The sequence below is a fragment of the Delphinus delphis genome, chromosome 21, assembly GCF_949987515.2.
Source record: "Delphinus delphis chromosome 21, mDelDel1.2, whole genome shotgun sequence".
NCBI lineage: Eukaryota > Metazoa > Chordata > Mammalia > Artiodactyla > Delphinidae > Delphinus > Delphinus delphis.
This window is the reverse complement of record NC_082703.1, coordinates 12,053,218-12,079,358: the sequence shown is the minus strand read 5'-3', so window position 1 is coordinate 12,079,358 and position 26,141 is coordinate 12,053,218. Positions and strand designations below refer to the sequence as shown.

At 39.8% G+C, this 26,141-nt stretch overlaps 1 protein-coding gene and 1 non-coding gene across 3 annotated transcripts; one reads left to right on the top strand and one right to left on the bottom strand.

Moving 5' to 3' along the window:
* The first annotated feature begins 625 nt into the window (after positions 1-625).
* On the top strand, positions 626-25,989 carry UBXN8 (UBX domain protein 8). 2 transcript variants are annotated; one of them, XM_060001206.1, is made up of 8 exons: positions 626-727; positions 3,853-3,975; positions 5,516-5,586; positions 11,912-12,034; positions 14,115-14,252; positions 15,701-15,742; positions 22,445-22,519; positions 25,340-25,989. In XM_060001206.1, exons 1-8 carry the CDS (start codon positions 640-642, stop codon positions 25,505-25,507), a joined length of 828 nt encoding a protein of 275 aa, XP_059857189.1. In that variant the 5' UTR covers positions 626-639; the 3' UTR covers positions 25,508-25,989. The 2 variants fall into 2 exon arrangements, with proteins under 2 accessions (XP_059857189.1, XP_059857190.1); XM_060001207.1 differs by lacking the exon at positions 22,445-22,519.
* On the bottom strand, positions 19,384-19,490 carry LOC132417774 (U6 spliceosomal RNA). The gene has a single exon (XR_009517927.1). It is a non-coding gene; the product is annotated as a U6 spliceosomal RNA (small nuclear RNA).
* Positions 25,990-26,141: the final 152 nt, after the last annotated feature.

The window sequence follows — 26,141 nt, the reverse complement described above, 5'->3', positions numbered from 1 at the left end:
CTAGTTGCAGTGAGCGGGGGCCACTCTTCGTTGCGGTGCATGGGCTTCTCATTGTGGTGGCTTCTCTTGTTTCAGAGCATGGGCTCTAGGCTCGCGGGCTTCAGTAGTTGTGGCACATGGGCTCAGTAGTTGTGGCTCACGGCCTCTAGAGCGCAGGCTCAGTAGTTGTGGTGCACAGGCTTAGTTGCTCCGCGGCGTGTGGGATCCTCCCGGACCAGGGCTCAAACCCCTGTAACCTGCTTTGGCAGGCAGATTCTCAACCACTGTGCCCCCAGGGAAGCCCCTCATTTTACTCTTGAGCTCTTCCTCAGTCTCCAGAGTCCCACGGCCAAAGGCGCAGGTGCAGCCAGCCTCACTGGAGCCCACGTTTTGCTTTCATAGAACTTGGTTAGACGGGCGCCAGCAAGGCCGTCTCCCCTGGACATCACGTGACGTGAGAAGGTGACCTGCATTTGTTCTAAGGCTACAGATTATTAGTTCAAAAACCTGGTCTTCTCTCAGTCCGACCAACGACCTGACTTTAGAGTCTAGCTGTCTCCCCAAATTCCTCCCTTAGGCAGGGCTTCTCCACTCCACCTTCCAAGGGAGGAGAAACCGGAAGGGGCGGGCCTTCCGCCCGGAAGCGGGGCGCCCTCCACTATGGCTTCTCGTGGCGTTGTTGGCGCTTTCCTCCTTGCTGCTCTCCCGCTCTTGTGTTTGGAGCTCCAGCGTGGGATCCCAGATCTGGGTAAGTGTTGGCTTTTCCCTCTTGGTGCTCATACCCAGGTGACGGTCCTGTGAACGTTGCGTAGAATTTCCGTTTCCCAGCCGCGTCCCCTCTAGGCAGCTTTGACTACGATTCCCAGGCTGCACCGCGCCTGCCTCCGTTTTCCGGCGCGGGTCCTTGGGGGGAGCGAGACTTCCGCCGCCTTGGTGAAGCCGACTCACCTTGGGGAGGCCGACTCCCCTTGGCGCAAAAAATCTCTCCAGATCTGGTGAGGTTTTGCGTGAAAGGGGACTGAGGCGGAAAGCACATGAACAAGCATATACACGGCTTTCAAATTGTGTTGAATGCTCAAGAGGAAATAAACAGGTTGATGTGATGTAGGCCTACTGAGGAATTTAAGCAGAGATTTAAATGATGATAGGAACCACCACTTTGAAAAGCCGGGAGAAAACATTCCAGACAAAGGAATTGTGATGCGTTGGAGGAAAAGGATGAAGAAAATTGAGGCTGGATCAAGGAGACTGACTTAAGAGGGAGATTGGCTCAAGGTAGAAACATTCATTTAGCACGTACTGTAAACCAAAGTCTAAGTGTTTATTCATTACCTCATCTAATCCGCTTTACAATCAGAGGGTGGGTACTATTATAATCCCTTTTTTACAGTTGAGGAAACTGAGATATAGGGAGGTTAAGGGACTTACCTAAGGTTTTAAAACAGGTCACTGGGTTCTGTGTGCAGAATGTTTTGTAAGGAAGCTGCAAGGCATCTTAGGCTTCTGAAGTAGGGAAGTTGTGATGATTGTTTGATGGTTGGCCTGACTAGGATAACAGAGGAGGTGAAATGTGCACAGATTTGGGATATTAGCCAACTAGGATTTGTTGATGGATTAATGATTCGGGTGAGGGAAAGGAGATTCAAGGATGGCTCCTACATGTGGAGTTGAACAACCGCAAGTCGTTGGTGGTGCCAGTGATAAAGGAAAAACTGAAAGGAAACTGGTGGACCAGTGGAGAATCAGTTCATTTTTGGACATATTATTGATCAGTTTACATGTCTGTTTCCCTCTTTAAACTCAGTCCTAAAATTAGAGACTGTGATGAAACCGAGCTTTGTATATTTCCTCTCTTTCTCCCTACCCCCCAAGAAGTCAGGTACCCAGAATGTTGCTTGAAATAAGAAATTAAAATGCTTTTCAAAAAATCTACAGAGATTCTCCAGAAGTCTCAAGCAGTATTGGAATCTAACAAGACCTTTATCCAAATGATATACAGAAATGTTAAACTCACACTTATTCCAGAATTTACCTGCTCCCTTACCTTAAAGAATTCACCCTTACTCTGCTCATCTAGAATCTTCTACTTTGCACTAATATTTGAGTCACTAGTCAATGAGAAGGTGTTTACTCAGGGTTGCAGAAGGAGATCTGTTCACATGATCAGCTCTGACCACAGAGGAACGTACTTCCTGAGAGCAGAGACCCCTCCTCCCCCTCCTCCCCTCCTCCCCCTCCTCCCCTCCTCCCCTCCTCCCCCTCCTCCCCTCCTCCCCTCCTCCCCCTCCTCCCCTCCTCCCCCTCCTCCCCCTCCTCCCCCTCCTCCCCCTCCTCCCCTCCTCCCCCTCCTCCCCCTCCTCCCCCCCTCCCCTCCTCCCCCCTCCCCCTCCTCCCTCTCCTCCCTCTCCTCCCCTCCTCCCCTCCTCTCCCTTCTCCCCTCCTCCTCCTCCTATTGAATTAAAAGGGAAGAGGAGTGTTCATTCACCTGGGCTATATTTTTGGACATGCATTGAAAAATGATTCCTGTCTTTTTCTACTCTGTAAAAGCCTTCATTGCTGATACATTTTTACTTGTACTTAAGCTAAATACTTTAATGCTGGTTCCTCACGTTTGTTATCCTTTGAAGTGCCCTGCATATGGGCTCTTGAGAATAGGTATAAACAAAGCAAAACAAAACACCTCAACTTACTTTTAAAAATTTTTAATTGAGAGGTGCACACGTTAATCTAGTTCTTTTGTATTCACATATGACATTTGAAATTGCTTGCTTGCTAGAACAAAAAGCAATATATGGAGCATAAATCCTATAACACAACCGTTTCTCTAAATACCAATACTCTAGGTGTCAAATTACTTTTGAAATGACCACAGTTACCTGAGATTTAATCTTGTGTCATATTGAGCAATACCTGAATCAGTAGTAATGCTGGCAAAGGTTGGAAGGGCTGTAATGCAAAAGAAAAAAAAAAAAACTTCGCTAAACAACTTTAAACTACTTTTTTTTAAAAAAAGGATTATATATATATATATATATATATATATATGTTTTCAGTTAAAAATTAAGTCTGTATATATAATTCCTTCTTTAATTTTCAGTTAATTGGCTAACTGCCAGCCCCCATCACGTTGGTAAGATGGTTCCTCTGTACGTCTGTCTGGTAACTTTTGAGAATTATAAAACAAAACTAAAAATTCCTGGAGGGTAGAAACCATTTTTTATCCTACTTTATATCTACACTCCCTCACCATTTGGCAAGTTGTATTACACAAAGTAGGTACTTGTTACATTTCTGCTGATTAATTTTCATCTTGGTTCTTAAGGTAATACAAAACCAAATTTTTTACTTTTTTTCTAGGCAAACATGTATCTAGTAATTTTATTTACATATGATAGAATAAATATTGAGAAATAGAGAAGTACAGAGTTGCATAATTTAACTGTCAGAAATAAGAATTTGCTGTTTCAGTGAGAGTGACTATTTTTAAATAGAAGTAGAATTTGATAAGATGATACCATCACAATTTAATTCCCAATTATGTGGATAATTTTCTTCCCTTCTCTGGGAAGAAGGGAAACCAGAATTTATGCATTATTGATAGTCATATATTTATAATGTAGCCAATCACTCGAATTCTACTTATATTCCTGAGACATAAGATGTTCTGGAATCATTTTCTGAAAACTTGCTCTGGTAATGACAGTCATTATGAATTTTGGCACCCAAAGGAGACTATATGAAAAATTTTAAGACAGTTGCATACCTTAACTTTTACTGTACTTTTCCAGTACAAATGATCTTCTAATGTGTTAATACCTAGTATCAAGAAAAATGTTTTGAATTTTAATTGTATTTTTCTTTAACCTTTATAAGGAATCAAAGATCTAATTTTGCTGTGTGGCCGGATTTTCTTACTGCTTACTCTCCTTACATTAATTATTTCTGTGACTACCTCATGGGTTAACTCGTTTAAATCTTCCCAAGTTTATCTGAAAGGTAAGTTTATTGTTTATGCTACCCTTTTATACTTTTCTACCGAAATTTCTTTCCTTTATTTATTCTAGAACTTTGCACAATAAGAATCATTTTACCATTCATTTGTGCTGTGTAATTTCAAGGTAGAGTAATCATTACAACTTTAGTTACAACTTTGGATAGGCTATAAATCCCAATATTTTTATGAGAAATTATACTTTTTTCTTGTATATACATTTGAAACTATAGCATTTCTGCACATTTGCTAATTTTAAATTGTCTGTGTGTTTGTGCAGCTTAACTGCTGTTTGGTACGTACAGCTTGTAAACTGTTCTACAAATGGTAACTATCGTTAAGATTAAGAGTTAAAGATAATTTATTTTTCATTCCATTCTGGCAGTTTTTATTTACTCACTTATATCGTATGTATAGTTAAGTGCTCTTAATTTTAGGAAACCATGCTTGTTCTTATTTTTGTTTTGTTTTGTGGTAAGTAAAAGTTTGTGTTAGAAGCCTTTTAAAACAATATTGTAGTGACTTCCCTGGTGGCGCATTGGTTAAGAATCCGCCTGCCAATGCAAAGGACACGGGTTCGAGCCCTGGTCCGGGAAGATCCCACATGCCATGGAGCAACTAAGCCCGTGTGCCACAACTACTGAGCCCGCGTGCCTAGAGCCCATGCACCGCAACAAAGAGTAGCCCCCACTCACTGCAACTAGAGAAAGCCTGCATGCAGCAACGAAGACCCAACACAGCCAAAAATAAATAAGTAAATAAATTTATTTAAAAAACAAAACAAAAAACAATATTGTAGTTCACCTCAGAACAGATGAATCCTGAAACTAATGTATACATTCTTATATCCTATTAGAAAGAAGCTTGCCAATAGTGAATTTGGTGCATTATGTTCTGTTTTACTGTTTATTTATTTATTTAAATTTTATTTATTTATTTATGGCTGCATTGGGTCTTCGTTGCTGCACGCGGGCTTTCTCTAGTTGCGGTGAGCAGGGCTACTCTTTGTTGCGGTACACGGGCTTCTCATTGCAGTGGCTTCTCTTGTTGTGGAGCCCAGGCTCTAGACGCTCGGGCTTTGGTAGCTGTGGCACGGGCTCAGTAGTTGTGGCTCGCGGGCTCTAGAGCGCAGGCTCAGTAGTTCTGGCGCATGGGCTTAGTTGCTCCGTGGCATGTGGGATCTTCCTGGACCAGGGCATGAACCCGTGTTCCCTGGATTGGCAGGTGGATTCTTAACCACTGTGCCACCAGCGAAGCCCCATCGTTATTCTTGAAGGCTCCTCACCAAAACTGTAACACACAATACATGTCAGAGAATTTTTGTTTTCAGAATAGACCTTTTCTTACAGAAAGAAATTTCTTGCGGATTTCCTTGTTTCAACTGTCTGTGTGTATCTCGTTTTCATTATTTGAAAAATACAGTCTGTTTTTTGAAGGCTTTTCTCTCCCAAAATGTGAAGATCTACAGAAGATTTTCAGAGAAAATAACATTCAACGTACTGATACTTGGGAATTAAAAAGTACTTATATGTTTTGATGTCTTAGAAGAAGAAGAGAAGAATGAGAAAAGGCAAAAACTTGTGAGGAAAAAACAGCAAGAGGCACAGGGTGAAAAGGTAAAGCATACGTTTCAGAGAGTATATAAAGAGAATACAAAAATGTCTGGGGCATTTTAAATTTAGGTCTGTTGCTTTATGTGTTTGTGTTCAGATTTTTTTATTATTGAGGTCAAATTCTCATGACATGACCATCTTAAAGTGTATAATTCAGTGGCAGTTAGAATATTCACAATGTTGTGCAACCACTACCCCTGTCTAGTTCCAAAACATTTTCTTCACTGCAGGAGAAAACCCCATACCCACTGAACATTTATTTCCCCATTCTCCACTCCTTCCATCCTCTGGCAACCAACAATCTGCTTTCTGTTTGTATGGATGTATCTATTCTGAATATTTCATAAAAGTGGAATCATATAACATGTGACCTTTTGTGTCTGGCTTCTTTCACTTGCATAATGTGTTCTGGGGTTCATCCATATAGCATATATCAGTACTTCTTTCCTTTTTATGGCTGAGTCATATTCCATTGTATGGACAGATCAGAATTTGTTTATCTATTCACTGATAGACATTTAGGTTGTTTTCACCTTTTGGCTACTGTGAATCGTGCTGCTGTGAATATTTTTGTGCAAGTATTTGAATACCTGTTTTCAATTCTTTGGGGTATATACATAGAAATGGGATTGCTAGGTCATATGGTAATTCTATATTTTAACTTTCTGAGGAATTGCTAAACTATTTTCCACAGTGGCTATACCATTTTGTATGCCCACCAGCAGTTTCTGAGTGTCCCAGTTTCTCTGCATCCTCACCAACATTTATTATTTCCACCCCTCACCCCCCCCCCAGTACTCATCATAATGTATACGAAGTGGTATCACATTGTGGTTTTGATTTGCATTTCCCTATTGACTAATGATGTTGAAATCCTTTTCAAGTGCTTGTTGGACATTTGTATATCTTCTCTGGAGAAATGTCTGTTTAAGTTCTTTGCCTGTTTTTAAATTGGGTTGTTTGTCTTTCTGTTATTGAATTATAGGAGTTCTTTATATATTCTGGATACTAAACTCTTATCAGATATCTGATTTGTGAGTATTATCTCCCATTCTGTGGATTGCTTTTCACTTTTTTGTTATTGTCCTTTGATGCACAAAAATGTTTTTAGTTTTGATGAAGTCTAGTTATCTATTATTTTTGTTGTTGCTCACGCTTTTGGTGTCATATCTAAGAATCCATTGCCAAATACAAAGTCATGAAAATTTACCCCTATATTTTCTTCCAAGAGTGTATAGTTTTAGTTTTTATATTTAGGTTATTAACCTACTTTGAGTTAGCTTTTGTGTATGGTGTGAGATGAGAATCCAATTTCATTCTTTTTCATGTGGATATCTAGTTGTCCCAACAGCATTTGTTAAAGAAACTATTCTTTCCCCATTGAGTAGTGTTGGCACCCTTGTTGAAAATCAGTTGGCCATAGATATATGGGTTTATTTCTGGGCCCTCACTTCTATTCCATTGCTTTATCTATATATATCTATCCTGGTGCCAGTACCATACTATTTTAATTACTGTAGTTTTTTAGTAAGTTTTGAAATCGGGAAGTGTGAGTCATCCCACTTTGTTTTTCTTTTTCAGTATTGTTTTGGCTGTTGAGGCCCCTTGCAATTCCATATGAATTTGAGGATTGGCCTTTCCATTTCTGCAAAAAAGGGCTTTGGGATTTTGAGAAGGATTGCATTTAAATCTGGAGATTTTTTGGGGTAGTACTGACATTTTAATGATATTAAGTCTTCTTTGCTGCGAGGAGTATTGACATCTTAATTCTTGCGATCCATAACCATGCAATATCTTTCCATTTATTTCTGTCTTTAATTTCTTCCAACAATGTTTTGTAGTTTTCAGTGTACATAGCTTTCACCTTCTTGGCTAAATTTATTCCTAAGTATTTTATTCCTTTTGTTGCTATTATAAATGCAATTGTTTTCTTAATTTTCTTTTTTGATTTTTCATTACTAGTGTATAGAAACACAAATGATTTTTGTGTGTTGATCTTGTGTGCAGCAATTTTACTTATTTTTTTATTAGCGCTAGTGGTTTTTGTGTGTGGATTCTTTGGGATTTTTAATGTATAAGATCGTATCATTTGAGAATAGGGATAGTTTTACTTCGTCATTTCCAAAAGCAATGTCATTTATTTCTTTTTCTTGCCTTATCACTCTGGCTAAAACTTTAAACAGTGTTGAATAGGAGTGATGAAAGTAGGCATCCTTGTCTTATTCCTGATCTTAGAAAACTTTTAGTCTTTCACTATTGAGTATGATGTTAACTATGGATTTTTTCCTAGATGCTTGTTATGTTGAGCAAGTTCCCTTCTGTTCCTTGTTTCAAATAGTTTCATCATGAAAGAGTGTTGAATTTTGTCAGACGCTTTTTCTTCATCAATTCAGGTGATCATGTGGTTTTTTCCCCCCCTTTTGTGTTATTAATATGTATTACATTAATTGATTTTATTATGTTGAAGTATCTTGCATTTTTGAGATAAATTACAGTTGGCATTGGTATATACTCCTTTCAATAAGCTGTTGGATCAGTTTGCTAGTATTTTGTTTAGGATTTTTGCATCTGTATTCATAAGGGATATTGGTCTTTAATTTACTTGTAGTGTCTTTGCCTTGCTTTGGTATCAGGATAATGTTGAGCTCACGGAATGAGTTAGGAACTGTTCTCACCTCGTCTGTTTTTTGGAAGAGTTTGAGAAGGATTGGTGCTAATTCTTCTTTAAAGGTTTTATAGAATTTAGTGGTGAAACCATCTGGTCCTGGACTTTCCTTTGCTGGGAAGTTTTTTTTTTTTTTTTTTGTGGTACACGGGCCTCTCACTGCTGTGGCCTCTCCCGTTGCGGAGCAGAGGCTCCGGACACGCAGGCTCAGCGGCCATGGCTCACGGGTTCAGCTGTTCCGCGGCATGTGGGATCTTCCCAGACCGGGACACGAACTCATGTCCCCTGCATCGGCAGGTGGACTCTCAACCACTGCGCCACCAGGGAAGCCCCTGTTGGGAGGTTTTTAACTACTGACACAGTCTTATGTTAGGTCTGTTGAGAGTTCCTATTTCATGTTGAGTCAGTTAGTTTAGGTAATTGTGTGTTTCTCAGAATTTGTCCATTTCATCTTGGTTATCTAATTTGATGGCATACAATTGTACATCTTTATAATCCTTTTTATTGCTGTAATGTTGATAGTAATTTCCCCACATTCATTTCTGATTTTAGTTGTCTTCTCTTAGTCCAGTTAAAGTTTTCTGGAATTTGTTGATCGTTTTAAAGAAACAATTTTTGGTTTCATTGGTTCTGTTGTTTTTCTATTCTATTCTCTGTTTATCTCTTCCTTATTATTTGCTGCTGTGTGCTAGCTTTGGGTTTAATTTGTTCTTTTTCAAGATTTTTAAGGTGTAAAGGTAATGATTTGATATCTTTTCTTCTTCTTTAATTAGATATTTACAGCTGTAACTTTACCTCTGAGCACCGCTTTTGCTACATCCCATCCAAGTTTGGTTTTGCTAGCTAGGAATTGCATTTACCATGGATGATTATCTAACAGGTAGCATTTGGGCAGTTGCCAGATTGATGATTGCCCTTTGTAAAAGAGGAGACTCATTGTGGACTTTTACCTAAATATTAAAAACATAAACCCTTTACAAAGGCCTAGGTACAAAGGCATTAAAATTTTGACATCTACCACTTGTTTTTCTGGTGAGCAAATTATTCCTTTTTTAAGTAAACAAGTGAAGGCTGAAAAAAGATCCCAAGAGTAAAAGCCTATATATTTGTTAGGGGGTGGGAGTAGTTACTGTTTAATACATTTGTAACTACCCTGATCTGAATTCAGTAGCAAGGAAAGTGTCCTTGCGAGATCTTTTGTTAAGAAGTTCTCTTGTAAATATTTGAGCTTCTAATGTTTAATGTTATTTCCTGTGGAAGTTACTATTCATTTTTAAAGATTTGCATGTGAGATGGATTAGTTAACTATAATTCCATCTATATGCCAATTATATACTAATTGGCATCTGTAATTCCTGAGGGTTCGAAAAAAAAGTTGGGATTCTTCTGTTTGGCAAAAGTCTAAAACCTTTAACCCTCTGTCTTCTCTCTTTGGACAAAGGGAAACTAATAAATCAGTATCTCGCAGTGTATCTATGTACATGGTGAAGTGCCCAGCCTGGGCAGACATGTGCCTGGTGATGCATAACACTTTTGAGTCTTTGGATTCTAAAAAGGTGATATTTCTCCTCAGACACATGATTGATAGTTTGATTTGGTATAGAATTACAGGTTGAAAATCATTAGAATTCTGAAGTATTGCACCATTATCCTCAAAATTCCAGTGTGGTTTTTCAGGTTCCCTTTTTCTGTTTGTTAGTTCTAGTCTCCATTTTTCGCGTCGGAGGCTTTCCTTAATCATCTGGTAATTCTTGGCTCCGTCCTTTCAGTTTAAGAATCGTACACTAAAAGCTAACTGTTGGTGTAAGTATTTGTAAAATTTCATCAAGCTTTGTGTTTTACTTCAAAGAAAAAGGAAGATCAAGCTAATTGGAATTTCTGTGTATGGGAGCAAAGCTTGATGGGTTGTCTGCTGATATAGGGTAGACACCAATTTAACTGTAGGGTTACTGAGGAGTAAGTTAGCTTTGTCAGTATCTCTGGGTTTCTCTTTTGCAATTCACCTCCTCTAGACAATGCATCTCCATTCTCCCAGGTTGGGCGGGGGGGGGGGGGGGGGGGGGGGGGGGGGGGGGGGGGGGGGGCGGGGGAGGCTCTTAAGGCCTGGCTGCCAGCAATCTGAGTCAAGTTGGGAAGGGCTGGGGAGTGTCACCTTCCAGTGGGTGCATTTTCATGTGCTCTTTCTGTTTTAGTTTGCATTCCTGCCCTCCACTAGGCCTGGATCTGTGACTCAGCAGCCTTTCTGGTTCATATTCCCAGAGAATAAACCTTCATGCCTGGATGTGTGGTAGAGTAGTGGGTCTGGGGGTCCAATAACTCTTTTATAATTTTCCCCCGTTTTCTTTAAGAAACTCAGATGCAAGGAATTGGAATAGTCCTAATCCTTGGTTCAGTACAAACTCATTGTGAGACAGGCTGGGACCTGGGACCCTTTACTGCAGTTCTTGTCCCTGGACAAAGCAACAGAATACAAAGAAACTATAAGGGACTAAACATAACAGCATGCCTGTGCAATGGGACAAATTATGAACAATAAGATACAAAAAGGCCAAAATCCAACTGCGTCTCCTGAGGTGCCAGGAGCAGAAGCAGGGTACTGCTCGTGACCCCTGCACACAGCACCACCATGGGGGTGGGCAGGCCACCTAAGTGCCCCTCCAGGCCTCGCCTCACCCTATTTAAGGGACCAGCTCACCCCCCTGCCCCAGGGAGTGAGCAAGGGAACCTGCTGCTTGTTCCCGCTCCCAGGTGCTGCAGCAGGCGTCCCAGTAAAACGTCGCCTGAATTTCTCACCTGGCTTCTTACCAACTCTGTTGATTAGAGTCCCAGAACTCAGGTTGGTAACACTTGGCTGATGCATGGTTTCCTCCGACACCCCCAATATTAGCTCTGCCCCTCACCCTGTGTCCCCGCCAGGGAACCTGGTGTCTCTCTTCCTGAGCTGTTCCAGTCTGTGGCGTGCACGGCTGGCTTCCTGTTGCTGTCATCCTTTGCAAGCACCTAGGTTGCAGTTTTCTCACTCAGATCAGTTATCATTCCTCTATCTGTCCTTACATATAGTGGTTTGGGGGTTATAGTGTTTCTCTGTTTTTCATTGGTGATGGAATTAGGGTTTCTGTTTCTTGTTCCCTTGGTTGTTTTGGGGTGATTTTTCAAGAGGCAGGGGAGGCAGAAATAATTTCACTCTGTCATCTTAAAACCAGAATCTCCATGTCTTTTGAGTCTAAAAATATTTTTTACTTTACCATGATCGAGCAACATTTAATTAATGCTCTTCCAAACCAGTTCATGCCTTAGGCATCATGCCGTGAGCAAACAGCTTTGGGTTTAAGTTCCTGGAAGTCAAAGGCCTTGTCCTCTACATCTTTGTATTCCAGCCCCTCGTAAATTTTTTGTTGCATTGAAAACACGTTGAAGGATATATAGGTACACTGCCATACAAGCAGAAGTGTAGAACATTTGTTTTTATTTGCATTAAACACGAATGCAGATTTTTAGAGAGTGATGCAGAAGTGGAGGATGTTGCTTTTTTGGCAAAATTGAATTAGTGTGAAAACACCGTTTCTTACTTGGTTCTTATGTACAACATTATAGACAATGTAAATAAGATCTTAGGAATGTTAATGTATAGTAACACCACCTAATTTATGTTTTTTGGAACAGGCCAGCAGATACATAGAGAATGTTCTAAAACCACACCAGGAAATGAAATTGAAAAAGCTGGAAGAACGCTTTTATCGTATGACGGGTGAAACCTGGAAGTTAAGCCATGGTCATAAACTTGGGGTTAGAAAATATTATATTTTGAATTCTGCTACTGCTTATGTTTTCTTTAGCATGTATTGATTTTTAAAAAATTACAAATGATTAGTCCAGTCTATTTTTTAGGAGTCTTTATTTATAATGATTGTATATCAGTTTTTATTTAGCATATTAGTATGTCACAAGTGTTTAAGTGGTTTTTGATGTCTAAAGAGTATATAACTTAGATTCTCGAAAAGCTCTAACAGAAGGCAGTCTTTGAGAAAACTGTTGACCAAATCACATCTTTCATTTGAGGGAATTCCGATCTCTAAGGTATTATAAGCTCTCGTAATATTCATCATGTTTAGCTTTGTTTTTTTAAAGCCAAATTGACCTTTGACTCTTTTTTCCTTTGGCATTGAGTATGAATTTTGTCATTTGCTAATGGATATTTACAATGTTAAGTTTTCTTACAGAGAAAAAAAGGCTATTCATAAAGGAATTCGGTTTTAGAACTGGCCGCAGACTTTTTGTGTAAGATCCTTTCTGTCCCAAAGACATTTTTGGTTTTTTTGTTTTGTTTTCTTTTGCTTTCTGTTTATACTGCACCTTTCACCATTTTGTAAAGAAAATGATCCAGTAGAGGTAAACAGGATTCTGACAGTGAAGCAGAGTGTTTGTGTTCATTTCATAATGGTAAATATGTCATAAAACAATCAAGCGTGGGTAATAAAATTAATGTGAAAGACGGCAACATAAAATGCAACTAGTCTATGTAGTGACTTCACTTCTGAGTTGCATTTGTCTTGTTAGTTTTGTATGTTAGACATTGACAGCCTGACCTTAGCCTGCCACGTTTCTTTCTGAAACGGTCACGGTGTGAATTAGTCATTCTGCCCCTTGCTTTTAGGCTATGTCTCCATGGTACTACTAGTATATATTTTAACCTAATTAATGGAGACAAAAGAAAGTCAGGGAGCGAGCAGACTGTTGGTGTTATGACCTGAGACTCTAGGAAGGAAAGTGTACCCATTGCTGATCCAGCCCCTAGTTTTGCAGTGAGGCGGCTTAAGTTTGCCCAGTTAATTGTTCAGGATCAATATCTCAATATTTTTTTTTTTTTTTTTTTTTTTTTGCGGTACGCGGGCCTCTCACTGCTGTGGTCTCTCCCGTTGCGGAGCACAGGCTCCGGACGTGCAGGCTCAGCGGCCGTGGCTCACGGGCCCAGCCGCTCTGCGGCATGTGGGATCTTCCCGGACTGGGGCATGAACCCGTGTCCCCTGCACCGGCAGGCAGACTCTCAACCACTGCGCCACCAGGGAAGCCCTAGAATCAATATCTCTTGACTCCCATGCCCCATGCTCCTTCCAACAAATTCTCTTAGGATAAAGGAATGGGGTAAACAGCCCACCAAAATGGTGCCCATTTTTAGTTTGATAAAGAGAACTTTTCAAAGGTCAGTACATATAGAAGAAAGGCATTATTGAACTAATAAGTATATATTTGAGACTTTGACATTTAAGTGAGTTATCTTGCTAAGGAAAAGGTTTTAATAGATAATAAAAAGTAATCTTTAAGATTTCTGGAATAAAATCCTATCCCTCCTAAAGTGATTAATTCAAATGGAAGATCAAAGTTTGAATTTGAGAGCTAAAAGATATTTATATATAACAAGATACTAGGGCCACACTCAGCTATGGAAGTATTGCCTGGTCACGTGCATAGACCTGTGTTTTTACACACATGTTCTATTTTCACAGCCTTTTAAAGACACAGTCTCTTGCACTGCTTTGCTTCCTTTACTGCAGGGAGGAAAGGATATTCAGGTTTTCTTCTTTCTTCTTACTGAAAAACTTAGGGGTCAATTAAAATGGAATGGTCCCTCTCAGCCTTGTACTATCAGAGGGAGCCCCAGAGCTGGATCAGGGTGGTTTCTATGAGACGTTAGTTAAGTTCCATGTTTTTTTGGTCTAAGGAGATAATGCTTTAAATTTCTGGGTCTAATAATGACTTAATTATATTGTTTTTACTGAAATGCCATCAGGGTAAAAGAAATAACCATTGTGAATAGAAGAAAGTCGATAGAGAACATCTCTTTAGAACTTGTCTTGTTTTTGACCAGGGTGATAAAGATTTGGTGCTTGAAAGTGAGAGTCAGACATCTTCTGAAACATCAAACAGAGAAGCAGCAAAGAGACGGAACTTGCCTAAGCCTGTAACCAAAGTTTCACCACCCGCTGAACAGCCCACGCAGAAGGAGGTTCATTACTTAATGCCTGCTCACTGAGCTGTATCCGCGTGCAGTAAGAGTATTGTTCTGTGGGTGAAAGTGTTATACTGAGGGAAGATTAGGACTGGCTTTTAATCCAGATGGTGTCTCCATCTGGATTCATTAAGCTTCAGCTTCATTAAGCATCACTTTTCCTGTTTAATATTAATGTTCTGAGCCAAACTTTAGAAGGAATCTAGGAAGATAAATGGTGATAAATTTAGAAAATAGTTCTTTTTGAGGAAGTAATTAAATTATATAGAAATGAAAAATATTATGTTTACGAAGGGAAATATTCCTCTGGGTAGGTAAGACACAATGACGTCATATTTAGTGAGCGGCTCGTATTATTAACATGAGTGTATCACTGTTCTCAGCGGCCCTTCTAGGGAATGAGTTAGCAACTGTTCACTTTGGAATGATGCCCAGGTTTATCAGTCCTTTTTTTCTTTCAAATCTTTAATCCCTAAGTTGACTATGATTTGGAGCTGGTTGAGGTTGAAATAAGTCTGTTTTTATTGAGTCTTAGGGAAAGCTAGTAGGCTATCCAGTCCCTAAAAGTAGTTTCTAACATATTGCTTTTCAGTCTGAGGTTTCCTGGTCCCTTCATGGAGCTTGAGAGTAAGAATCAGATCATTGAACTATGTCTAACATTTAGTCCATAGGACTAATTAGAATTTCAAGATTCTTTGCTTTTTGTTAATAGCACAGATTATCTCATGCTGATGGTAACCTTCGGTTGACTGTCACATATGCTTTTTATACCAAAGAAAAACAAATGGTTTATTTAATAAATGCAGTTAATGTTTGTTAGACAAAATGTTATAAAACATGGAATCTATGGTATTAAAAAATAAAAAGCATCCCGGAGGGGAGGTGAAATTGTTCATAACAAGTGTTTTAATGAGAGAAAATGGTCCGTACATCTGTTTTTTTAATAGATTAACAGAAATAGGGAATCATGAGTAAATCATGAAAGCAACCAAAGTGAATGGTGGTTATCCAGTCCCCTAGAAGATGCTGGTGAAGAAAAATAAATATGCACTCATCTTACTGTGTATATGTATGAACCAAAATAATTTGGGGGTCTTATTGAACTTAATTAATATTTACCCTCTGTTTCTGTAAGTAGTACATTTTTGTATGATGTCTTGGAACATCATAAACACGGAGTTCTTTAAATGTGTATAGATGGTAGCTATCGTCTCAAATCCTGCTTTTATGATCTACTGTTAGCACAAAGTTGCTTATCCAAAAATGTTTATTAAGTGAGTCTCGTTCTCACTGTAAATGTTTTATAAATATATATTAAAAGAAAATATTTCATTAAGGATAGATATGTCCAAACACTGTATCGAAAGGAACTCTTCATGTTGAGATTATTTTTTTCTTCTTCAGACTGTTTACATTCCTGTTACTAAATACTTATTTTTCTTTAGGTTCTTGATTTACCTGAGGAACCTCCTGAAATAGCTGAAGAAGTAAGCTTATTTTTTTTCTCTTTGAAAATTAAATATATTTTCTATTTTCTTTAATATCAAGTAAGTACATTTTATCTAAATTTGGGTTTAGATGGGAATTCCCTGGTGGTCCAGTGGTTAGGACTCGGCACTTTCACTGCTGGGGCCTGGGTTTGATCCCTGATGGGGGAACTAAGTTCCCACAGGCCGTGAGGTGTGGCCAAAAAATGAATAAATTTGGGTTTAGAGAGGAGAGACAGCACAGTGCTTATGTGACTGCACTATGATTAGACCTTGTTTTGATATGGGGTAATATCAAACTCCTCATCGCGAGTCCTATTTTGGAAGCCTGCTGTCTGCCGAGCTTGTGTTTCAAAGCCCTCCCACTTCATCAGGCAGAGATAGGATACTCGGGCTTTTCCAAAACTTTAGGTCAGCAAATGAGTTACCTATTAAAACAGAATCAAAATAGGCAGATGACTTCAAATTGTAGTTTTCCCCTTAAAGAGAAAATGAAGAAAGCAGCTACTTTGTAGGTGTTAGAATTGAAGGCTGGTTTGGTGTTTGCACAGCGGGGTTGGACTGAGCCCCCCCGCTGCATTGAGCTGCCCTCTGCCCAACTTTGTCATAATCTATGCTGCCTTCCTGCGGTTGCCCAGCTCAGTTTCAGACAGTCTCCAATGTACGGGAACACGTGTCTTTAAAACCACGAAGTAGCTTAGGCAAAGGAGAGCTGGATGGTTTTCCATTTCCTGAGGCTCAGCAGCTGTTACACTCCCTGAAAACCATTTTTGAGACAGCCATGAAAGCCATAGGAGGGTCTCTTTTTTGTCAACGCATTTGCAACATTTAAGTTTAGTATTTTGGATGTCTGAGGAAAATCTGAAAGTCATACAGAAATAGAGACAATGAAGTGTGCGATCAATCCTCAGGAGAATCACAGTCCCCGGGAGAAACTCAATTTAAGGAAAAACCAAACGTCTAATTCCTCCCTGTTACACCCATCAAATCCATACCCATGACATGTTTGTCCTGAGCCTCCTGCACCCTCACCTCTCCTTAAGCTCTGGGTTGGTATCCATAATAAACACTTACAATACAGGAGTGATTAAGTACAGCTCAGGTTGACAGGGAACACCTTTTAAGAAGTTACTGGGGCTTTAAAGCACGTGATGTTACTCCTGCAGGACAGCAGTCTGTCACCAAAGGTGATGACAGACATTCAGGTTGTCAGTGAATCCTTTGAAATTGTACCTTTTTGTGATTATAGGTAGAAGGACAGTGTTCTTCAGAATCTCAGGTCTGTGCCCTTTTAGGAGACCTCCACCCAGAGGCATTTGATGTTGCTCTCCTCTTTATAAGAGTTATTCATAGTTATTCCACTTTGTTTCTTTTCTACCCTTTTCCCATACTGGGTAGATGACATTTTGTGCTACACTTAGTAAAGTGTATGTCAGAGTAATGGAATTTTAGAGCTGGAATGAACCTAACTGAGATCTCATCCCGTCTCCTCACTTGAAGCTGAAGCCACAGGCAGGAGTCTCCGAGGTCCCTGCTGGGAGAGCCCTGGCCCTCTGGCTGTGCCAGAACTTTGCCTTTATTTTCGCTAGGAGCAGTACTATCCCTGTTTTCTTCTCCCTGCTCCTGTTTGCTCTTCCTCTGGCTCTGCTCTGATTTTTGGTCCTCTTTGCTCTTTTCTTGGTTAATAAAGTCAACAAAATTAAGGTAAATAGTTGTTACCTGAAAATCACATGTTAAACGTATGCACCGTATATATAGTATATATATAGTTAAATGCACTGTATATATATATAGTATTAATGAGGTACAAGCAACTTTATATTATGTAATGAAGCTTTATGAAGAGTGCTGCTAATATATAGTTGATACTGGTTGATACTTTTACAGTGTATTCTACACTAATCAAGAAAAGCAAATAAGTATTGGAAGATTTTGATTCTATTAGAATCATCATTGGGCAAGGCATTTTCCACCTGTGCAGTTGCTACTGCTCATAGATTTCTAAGAATTCAAAGCATAAATTCCTAATTCCCGCTAACCATTCACCAGCCATTAGTTTTACCTCCTTGCATGACTCTCAGTGTCGCAGTCCCTCTTTCAATAACGCTCCTGTTCTCATTGACCTTGTTATCCTACTCTTGATCTAATGACCTGTTTCTGGGCAGTTAGCCTGGTCCCTCTGGACATCTGCCTGGCTTTTCCCCTCCCTTGTGATTGACTGTTTCCTAATAGTGAAAGTAGACCTTAAGTGTGGAGTGTCATCATCATCATCAAAGTTAAAAACAAGAAAAAGAAAGCATTCTAGTTTGGGGAGTGTGCCTTTCTAACCCATCCTTTACCCTATCACCCTAAAGAAGTGTTTTCAAAGTTAAAAAGGCACACTTGGAGTAGGCAATGAGTGCTTTGCCACAGTTACCCAAGATTTTAGGATGTTTGTAAGTTGTGTAGTCATATTGTTTCTGGCTTTCTGCAAAGTACCATTTTGTATTTGGCCAACTTTGCAACTTTGCTCTGGTATCATAATCATGATATATCATCATACATAAAGCTTGCCGTGGGGCTTCCCTGGTGGCGCAGTGGTTGAGGGTCCGCCTGCCGATGCAGGGGACGTGGGTTCGTGCCCCGGTCCGGGAGGATCCCACATGCCGTGGAGCGGCTGGGCCCGTGAACCATAGCCGCTGAGCCTGCGCGTCCGGAGCCTGTGCTCCACAATGGGAGAGGCCACAGCAGTGAGAGGCCCAAGTACCGCAAAAAAAAAAAAAAAAAAGCTTGCCCCATCATAACTAATATATTTTAATCCTCAAGCTACACAACTATTTCATGAGTCCATATGTAAAAGAATAATTTCACTTTTAGGAATACTGGAGGTTATAATTTTCAGGAAATTCTCTATTTCCTTATTAGTTAGGCCCATTAAATGTGTGGTGTCACCCACAGCATAGAGGGCCTTTTTTTTTTTTAAATTTCTATTGGAGTATAGTTGATTTATAATGTTGTGTTAGTTTCAGGTGTACAGCAAAGTGAATCAGTTATACATATATCTACTCTTTTTTAGATTCTTTTCCCGTATAGGCCATTGAGAGACATCTTTTTTTTTTAATATATGAATTTTATTTTTGTATACAGTAGGTTCTTATTAGTTACCTATTTTATACACATCAGTGTATACATGTCAATCCCAATCTCCCAATTCATCACACCACCATCCCCACCCCTCTGCCACTTTCCCCCCTTGGTGTCCATACGTTTGTTCTCTGTGTCTCTATTTCTGCCTTGCAAACCAATTCATCTGTACCATTTTTCTAGATTTCACACATAAGTGATATTATACGATATTTATTTTTCTCTTTCTGACTTGCTTCACTCCGTATGACAGTCTCTAGGTGCATCCGTGTTCCCGCAAGTGACCCAATTTCTTTCCTTTTTATGGCTAAGTAATATTCCATTGTATATATGTACCACATCTTCTTTATCCATTCATCTGTCTATGGGCATTTAGGTTGCTTCCATGACCTGGCTATTGTAAATAGTGCTGCAGTGAACATTGGGGTGCATGTGTCTTTTTGAATTACAGTTTTCTGTGGGTGTATGCCCAGTAGTGGGATGCTGGGTCATATGGTAATTCTATTTTTAGTTTTTTTTAAAATATGGAACGCTTCATGCATTTGCATGTCATCCTTGCGCAGGGGCCATGCTTCTCTTCTCTGTAGTGTTCCAATTTTAGTGTATGTGCTGCTGAAGCGGGCACTATTTTTAGTTTTTTAAGGAACCTCCATAATGTTCTCCATAGTGGCTGTGAGGGACATCTTTATAATCCTTTGTTGCTCGGGAAGGGACTAACATTCATTTTAAAGGTTATCAGAACAGAATGAAGTTTTCACTGTGTGTGTGTGTGTGTGTGTGTGTGTGTGTGTGTGTGTGTGTGTTTCTGTATGTGTAGTAGCTGTGGCTCTATAATAATGAGCCATATGAGAAAATTCCTGTTATAGTGGAAGCCTGCTTGGACTTAGGAGCAGACTAATAGATGAGGGAACTAATGGCTAACATGAATTTCTGATAAGGGAGTGGGGAATCTGAAACATAATGCAATTCTTAAGCATTATACCCTGATTTTTTTAAGTGCCTGTTATGTATTTCGTATTACAACTATCCATAGAGTTCTAAAATAATACAGTAAGATTTTTTTAAATGAGAGGGAGAATTAACTCACGGTAATCTAGAATTCACAATAGAATAGTTACCATATGTTACTCTTCTACTTTTAAATTGAAAAGACAATAAGTGTAGAATTTAAGATAATTTGAAAATAGTTTTGTAAATCATCATATTGTTACCATAATACCATAGCAACTATTTTCATTATTGTATGCTATCTTATTTCATTCTAAAGGGAACTACATTTTAATTATTGCTGCTACTTTTCATTTAGATTTCATTTAATAATCTGTGTTTGGGACAGTGATTTACTTTCCAATTTACACTGTGTCCCAGGCCTTTTACCCATTCATAGGCCAGTCCACTAGACTGTCAGTAATCTTAGGAGAAATTATACACCCACCTTTCACAGTAATTGTAATGACAGAACAGTAGCTGGGTTTCAAACAACGATTGTTCATTTCTCTTAAGTATTTAATCATAATAGAAAATGTTAACTCACTGTATTTTTCTTTTAATTTTTAAAAATTTTTTTTTGTTTTTTTGTGGTATGTGGGCCTCTCACTGCTGTGGCCTCTCCCGTTGTGGAGCACAGGCTCCGGATGCGCAGGCTCAGTGGCCATGGCTCACGGGCCCAGCCGCTCCACAGCACGTGGGATCCTCCCGGACCGGGGCACGAACCTGTGTCCCCTGCATCGGCAGGCAGACTCTCAACCACTGTGCCACCAGGGAAGTCCTGACTCACTGTATTTTAACCTTAGTTTTTCTTAAAGCATTTGGCTTTAAGTATCCTATCAGAGCATTAAAGTTTGAACAAAACCTCTCTGTAAAAGTTAAGTTTTATAAAAATAAGCATAATTGGCTTTTAATCAGTGATTGTTAGTTTGTGATTTCTTTGTTTTATTATAAAATTTTCTTTAGTAGAAGTAGTGACAGAGCTAAAGATTGCACTGATTTGGGTATGAGTCAAACACCTTACCTACTTGAATAGAAATATTTTCTAACATGGCTTTCCTGAAGGGTGGTGGGTGCTGCCATAAAACCACCATTTCTGCAAACTGTGCTGCCAACAGAACTCCCAGACAGTTGGGATAATGTTGACCATAGTAAAGGGTTTCCTAACGGTAAATAACGAACATCAGAATTAATAACTAAATCGTCATCTTTTCCTGTTTTTAAGTTGAAGTATAGCTGATTTACAGTGTTGTGTTAGTTTCTGGTGTACAGGAAAGTCAGTCGGTTATACATATATACACGTATTCTTTTTCATATTTTCCGTATGGTTTATCACAGGATTTTTTTTTTTCTGGCTTTATTTATTTATTTTTGGCTGAGTTGGGTCTTTGTTGCTGGGCGTGGGCTTTCTCTCTTTGCAGCAAGCGGTGGTTACTCTTTGCTGCGGTACACAGGCTTCTCATTGCAGCAGCTTCTCTTGTTGCATAGCATGGGCTCCAGGCGTGTGAGTTTCAGCAGTTGTGGCTTGCAGGCTCTAGAGCGCAGGCTCAGCAGCTGTGGCACACGGGCCCAGCTGCTCTGCGGCATGTGGGATCTTCCTGGACCAGGGATCGAACCCATGTCCCCTGCATTGGCAGGCAGATTCTTAACCACTGCGCCACCAGGGAAGCCCTATCACAGGATATTGAATAGAGTTCCCTGTGCTGTACAGTAGGACCTTGTTGTTTATCTCTTTTATATAGAGTAGTTTGTATCTGCTAATCCCAAACTCCTAATTTATCCCTCCCCGTACCTGCTTTCCCTTTTGGTAACCATAAAGTTTGTTTTCTATGTCTGTGAGTCTGCTTCTGTTTCGTAAGTTCATTTGTATCATATTTAGATTCCACATACAAGTGATATCGTATGGTATTTGTCTTTCTCACTCCACTTAGTGTGATACTCTCTTGGTCCCTCTCACTCTTTTCTTCTTAGAGTGTCCTTTAATATACTAGCACGTTGCAAGCTCTTTTTAGCTGTTTAACTCTTTTATCAGAGGAAAGATGGTGGGGAAACTCAACATGTAAAATGGACAAAGCTGCTCCCAGGAGGAGGGTCTCCTGCAGCCCCAGCAACCAGGACCGGCTCCAGGCTTGTCTCTCATTTGCGCACATGTTGTAGGCATGGAGCACAGCCTACAGTGTTGGAGTGAAAAGGGTAGCTTTTTGTTTCCTTCCAGTCTAGTGTTTGTCTTGTCTGCAGACTCTGAGGTGGCCCTGGATCTTCTTGGTTTGGTAGGTCACTTTCAGAGCCCAGCTGCAGTCTTGATGTTGTCTGGCAGACAGAAGCCTTGCGTCTCGGTGTCCTCTCTGGAAGGCTCTGTCACTAGTCTCCTCAATCAGTGGGAAGATGTTTTTCAGGTTTAGAAGAATTATTTCTGTGTTTAGGGTGAATTTTATCTGGACCTTAATTTTTATGTACAACTCTCAGAGCTAAATTCCTACAGAACTCCATGTGAGCTCTTAGAACTGTGTACAGGTGTTTCGTAGGAGTAGTGGTTTTGGAATTGCAAAGAGCAGTGGTTGAAATTCTCATTTGAACATTTTTATTCCTCAGGTCGTGACTGTTGCTCTTCGATGTCCAAGTGGGCGTGTCCTGAGGAGAAGGTTTTTTAAGTCTTGCAGTTCACAGGTGAGGAGAATCATATTTGGAGAAATTTTTTTTTTTTTTTTAAAGAAGATGTTGGGGGTAGGAGTTTAGTAATTTATTTATTTATTTTTGCTGTGTTGGGTCTTCGTTTCTGTGCGAGGGCTTTCTCTAGTTGTGGCAAGCGGGGGCCACTCTTCATTGCAGTGCGTGGGCCTCTGACTGTCGCGGCCTCTCTTGTTGCAGAGCACAGGCTCCAGATGCGCAGGCTCAGTAGTTGTGGCTCACGGGCCTAGTTGCTCCACGGCATGTGGGATCCTCCCAGACCAGGGCTCGAACCCGTGTCCCCTGCATTAGCAGGCAGATTCTCAACCACTGCACCACCAGGGAAGCCCTGGAGACACATTTGTGTTGAATTTGGCAATAGTTTATTCCCATGCAGGGAGGAGGTGTTTTCAATTGTCTGTACTCCCATCAGGTGAGGATAAATGGGATTTTTTTTTCTTTTTAAATTTATTTTTTGGCTGTGTTGGGTCTTCGTTGCTGTGTGCGGGCTTTCTCTACTTGCGGCGAGCAGGGGCTACTCTTTGTTGCGGTGCACGGGCTTCTCATTGCGGTGGCTTCTCTTGTTGTGGAGCATGGGCCCTAGAGCGCACAGGCTTCAGTAGTTGTGGTGCATGGGCTCAGTAGTTGTGGCTCGTGGGCTCTAGAGTGCAGGCTCGGTAGTTGTGGCACATGGGCTTAGTTGCTCTGCAGCATGTGGGATCTTCCCGGACCAGGGCTCGAACCTGTGTCTCCTGCATTGGCAGGTAGATTCTTAACCACAGGGCCACCAGGGAAGTCCTGGTAAATGGGATTTATATGTACTCTACGTGGAAGAAATTTGGAGAATTAGGTATGCTGAGCCTTCTTGAATGTGATTTTTGCATTCAGATTTTTTTCAGTTCTTTTTTTTTATTTGTTTTTTGTTTTAATTACATTTTCACAGCTTGGTGGGTAAGATGCTTTCAAAGCTTTTGGAAGCAGGTGGTATTAACTTTGTTCTTATTATCCCTGATGGATTATTAACGTAAACCCCATTGCTTGTATGTAGTTTTCAGGTCATTCTTTAAAGCTTGTTTCTTTTTGTTCTAACAGACTTCTTTTTTTCTTTTGAAAACAATACTGTGTTCACTAGCAATAATTTGAAAAATATAGAAAAGTAGAAAGAAATTTTAATCTGCAGTCTGGCACCAAAGCCAATTACTAATATTTGGGTGTATTTCTACTTTTAAGTGCATTTGAACATATTATGTGTGTGTTAAAAATTTCTGTTATTATTTAACTAATTTTCTATCCTTACTGTTGCATTTAACCTTCTATGTCAAGAATACTATAAACCATAATAGAAAATACTGACAGATTTGACTACATAAAAATTTTTAAATTCTATAAAGTTCATCAAGTTAAAAATTTGGAAAAGTTATTTTTTTCTATAAGGAGCTTATACAAATCAAAGAAAAGAAATACCTTAGTGGGCTTCCCTGGTGGCGCAGTGGTTAAGAATCCACCTGCCAATGCAGGGGACACAGGTTCGAGCCCTGGTCTGGGAAGATCCCACATGCTGCGGAGCAACTAAGCCCGTGTGCCACAACTACTGAGCCCACGTGCCACAACTACTGAAGCTTGCATGCTAGAGCCCGTGCTCCGCAACAAGAGAAGCTACTGCAACGAGAAGCCCACGCATCGCAACGAAGAGTAGCCCCTGCTCACCACAACTAGAGAAAGCCCGCACGCGGCAACAAAGACCAAACACAGCCAAAAAAAAAAAAAAATACCTCAGTGGAATGTTAGGCCTCACTTAGAATCAGAAAAATGCAGATTAAAACGGATACCGTTTTCTACCTATCAAGTTGTCAAAGATCAAAAAGAATAGTACCCAGTTTGGGGCAGTGTGTGCAGAAAACAGGGATTCTTATTAAATGTTCATGTGAATGTAAGTCAGACCACTCTTCCTGTGGGATAATTTATCAGTATATATTTTAAAATACATCTTTTGGCCCAGTAATTCCATTTATGAGAACTTATTCTTTGGAAATAAGACAAATGGTCAAAGGTATAAGTGTTTATGGAAGGATTGGTTAAAAGAAGGCATATTCATGTATTGGAAAATTATGACACTCTATGACATAATACACATTTATTACATGGAATATCAGTAGGTACATGGATGGTGGTAGAAGTCAGGGATTATCTATAATTGATACACCACCATCCTCTGAGAACATTCTGTCATTCAGCTTTCTTCCTAAAGCAACAAACCATCCTTTAGCAGGCATTATTTTTAGGCAATAATAAGTGGAAATTTGGACAATTACTAAGGGAATCTTCATGAAAGGAAATGTGATACGTTTATAGGGATGGCCCATTGAATATTGGGTTATCAAAAGGCAGAGTCTCTGGGACGTGGACATGTCTGTTGTGACAGTTCCTGGGTGATTTCCATGTGGACTGTTGGCTTAGATTATAATCTGAATGACTTTTTTCCCAAATGCTAACCTTTTGTTCTTAACCTTTTTATTGGATAATCTTTCCATTCCTGTTTGGTTGGGGCTTTCCTAATTGTTAAATGCTTCTGCTGTCTGTAGGTGCCAGTAGTCCCTAGGCCTTCTCTGAAACAACAGGTATTAAAGGTCATTCACATCTCAAAATTCATGGCATGCTCTTTTCCTTTAAACTCTTGAAAGTTCCTTTGAAAGGTATGAAAGTTCTGTTTCATGACTCCTAGGGGCATGGTTTAACAATGAAAGAATCGTAAAATATTATGGTGATCTAGAGGGACACAATTTTGTACAGTATTTGATAACTAAGCTTTTTATCTTTTAGGTCTTGTTTGACTGGATGATGAAAATTGGGTACCACACATCCCTATACAGCCTTTCCACTTCCTTTCCCAGAAGGGCTCTGGAAGTGGAGAGAGGCTGGTCACTGCAGGACGTAGGAATAACTGTGGATACTGTACTCAACGTGGAAGAGAAAGAACAGAGCAACTAGTTAAGAAATGCGAACCACCTGTTCTCCATGAAATCAGTTATACCATGACCTTACAGGACAATAAAGGATTCACATTAAAATCATGCCATACCTTGATTGCACTCAAGGCAGTAAACACTTTAATGTTGGTCTCCATGGATCTATATGGACATAAAGGATTAGAAAAGGGCTGCTCTCTGCATATAGTAATTTTTGGAGTGTGCCATCTTACAGTGTACCAAATGAGGACGAGATAGAAATATATACAGTAAGGTGCTCGCTCATTCGTATTTTTGCTAGCTGATGCCATTTATCAGTTTCTGCCTCTTCCGTCTGTTTTGCCACATTGAACATTTCACAGTTCAGCCAAGCTCTTTAAAGTCTTATCGGCCAGAATGTTTTTTCTGCTGTAATTCTAGAAATTCAACTTTGAAGGCGTGTCAAAGCTCTTTTAAGGCTTTAAAGTTCTTTTTGATAGTAAACATTGTATGTACTAATGTTAACTAATGTTTGAGATTTATTTCATTTTGTCTTGCACTGAAGTGTAACATTTACAACATTCCAGGTGGATCAGTATTTTTAAAGGTAAAACAATGAAACCAGTGTAGGTGAGTTTTTAAAATATATCTGGTCATTTCATTTCCCTGCTTAGACT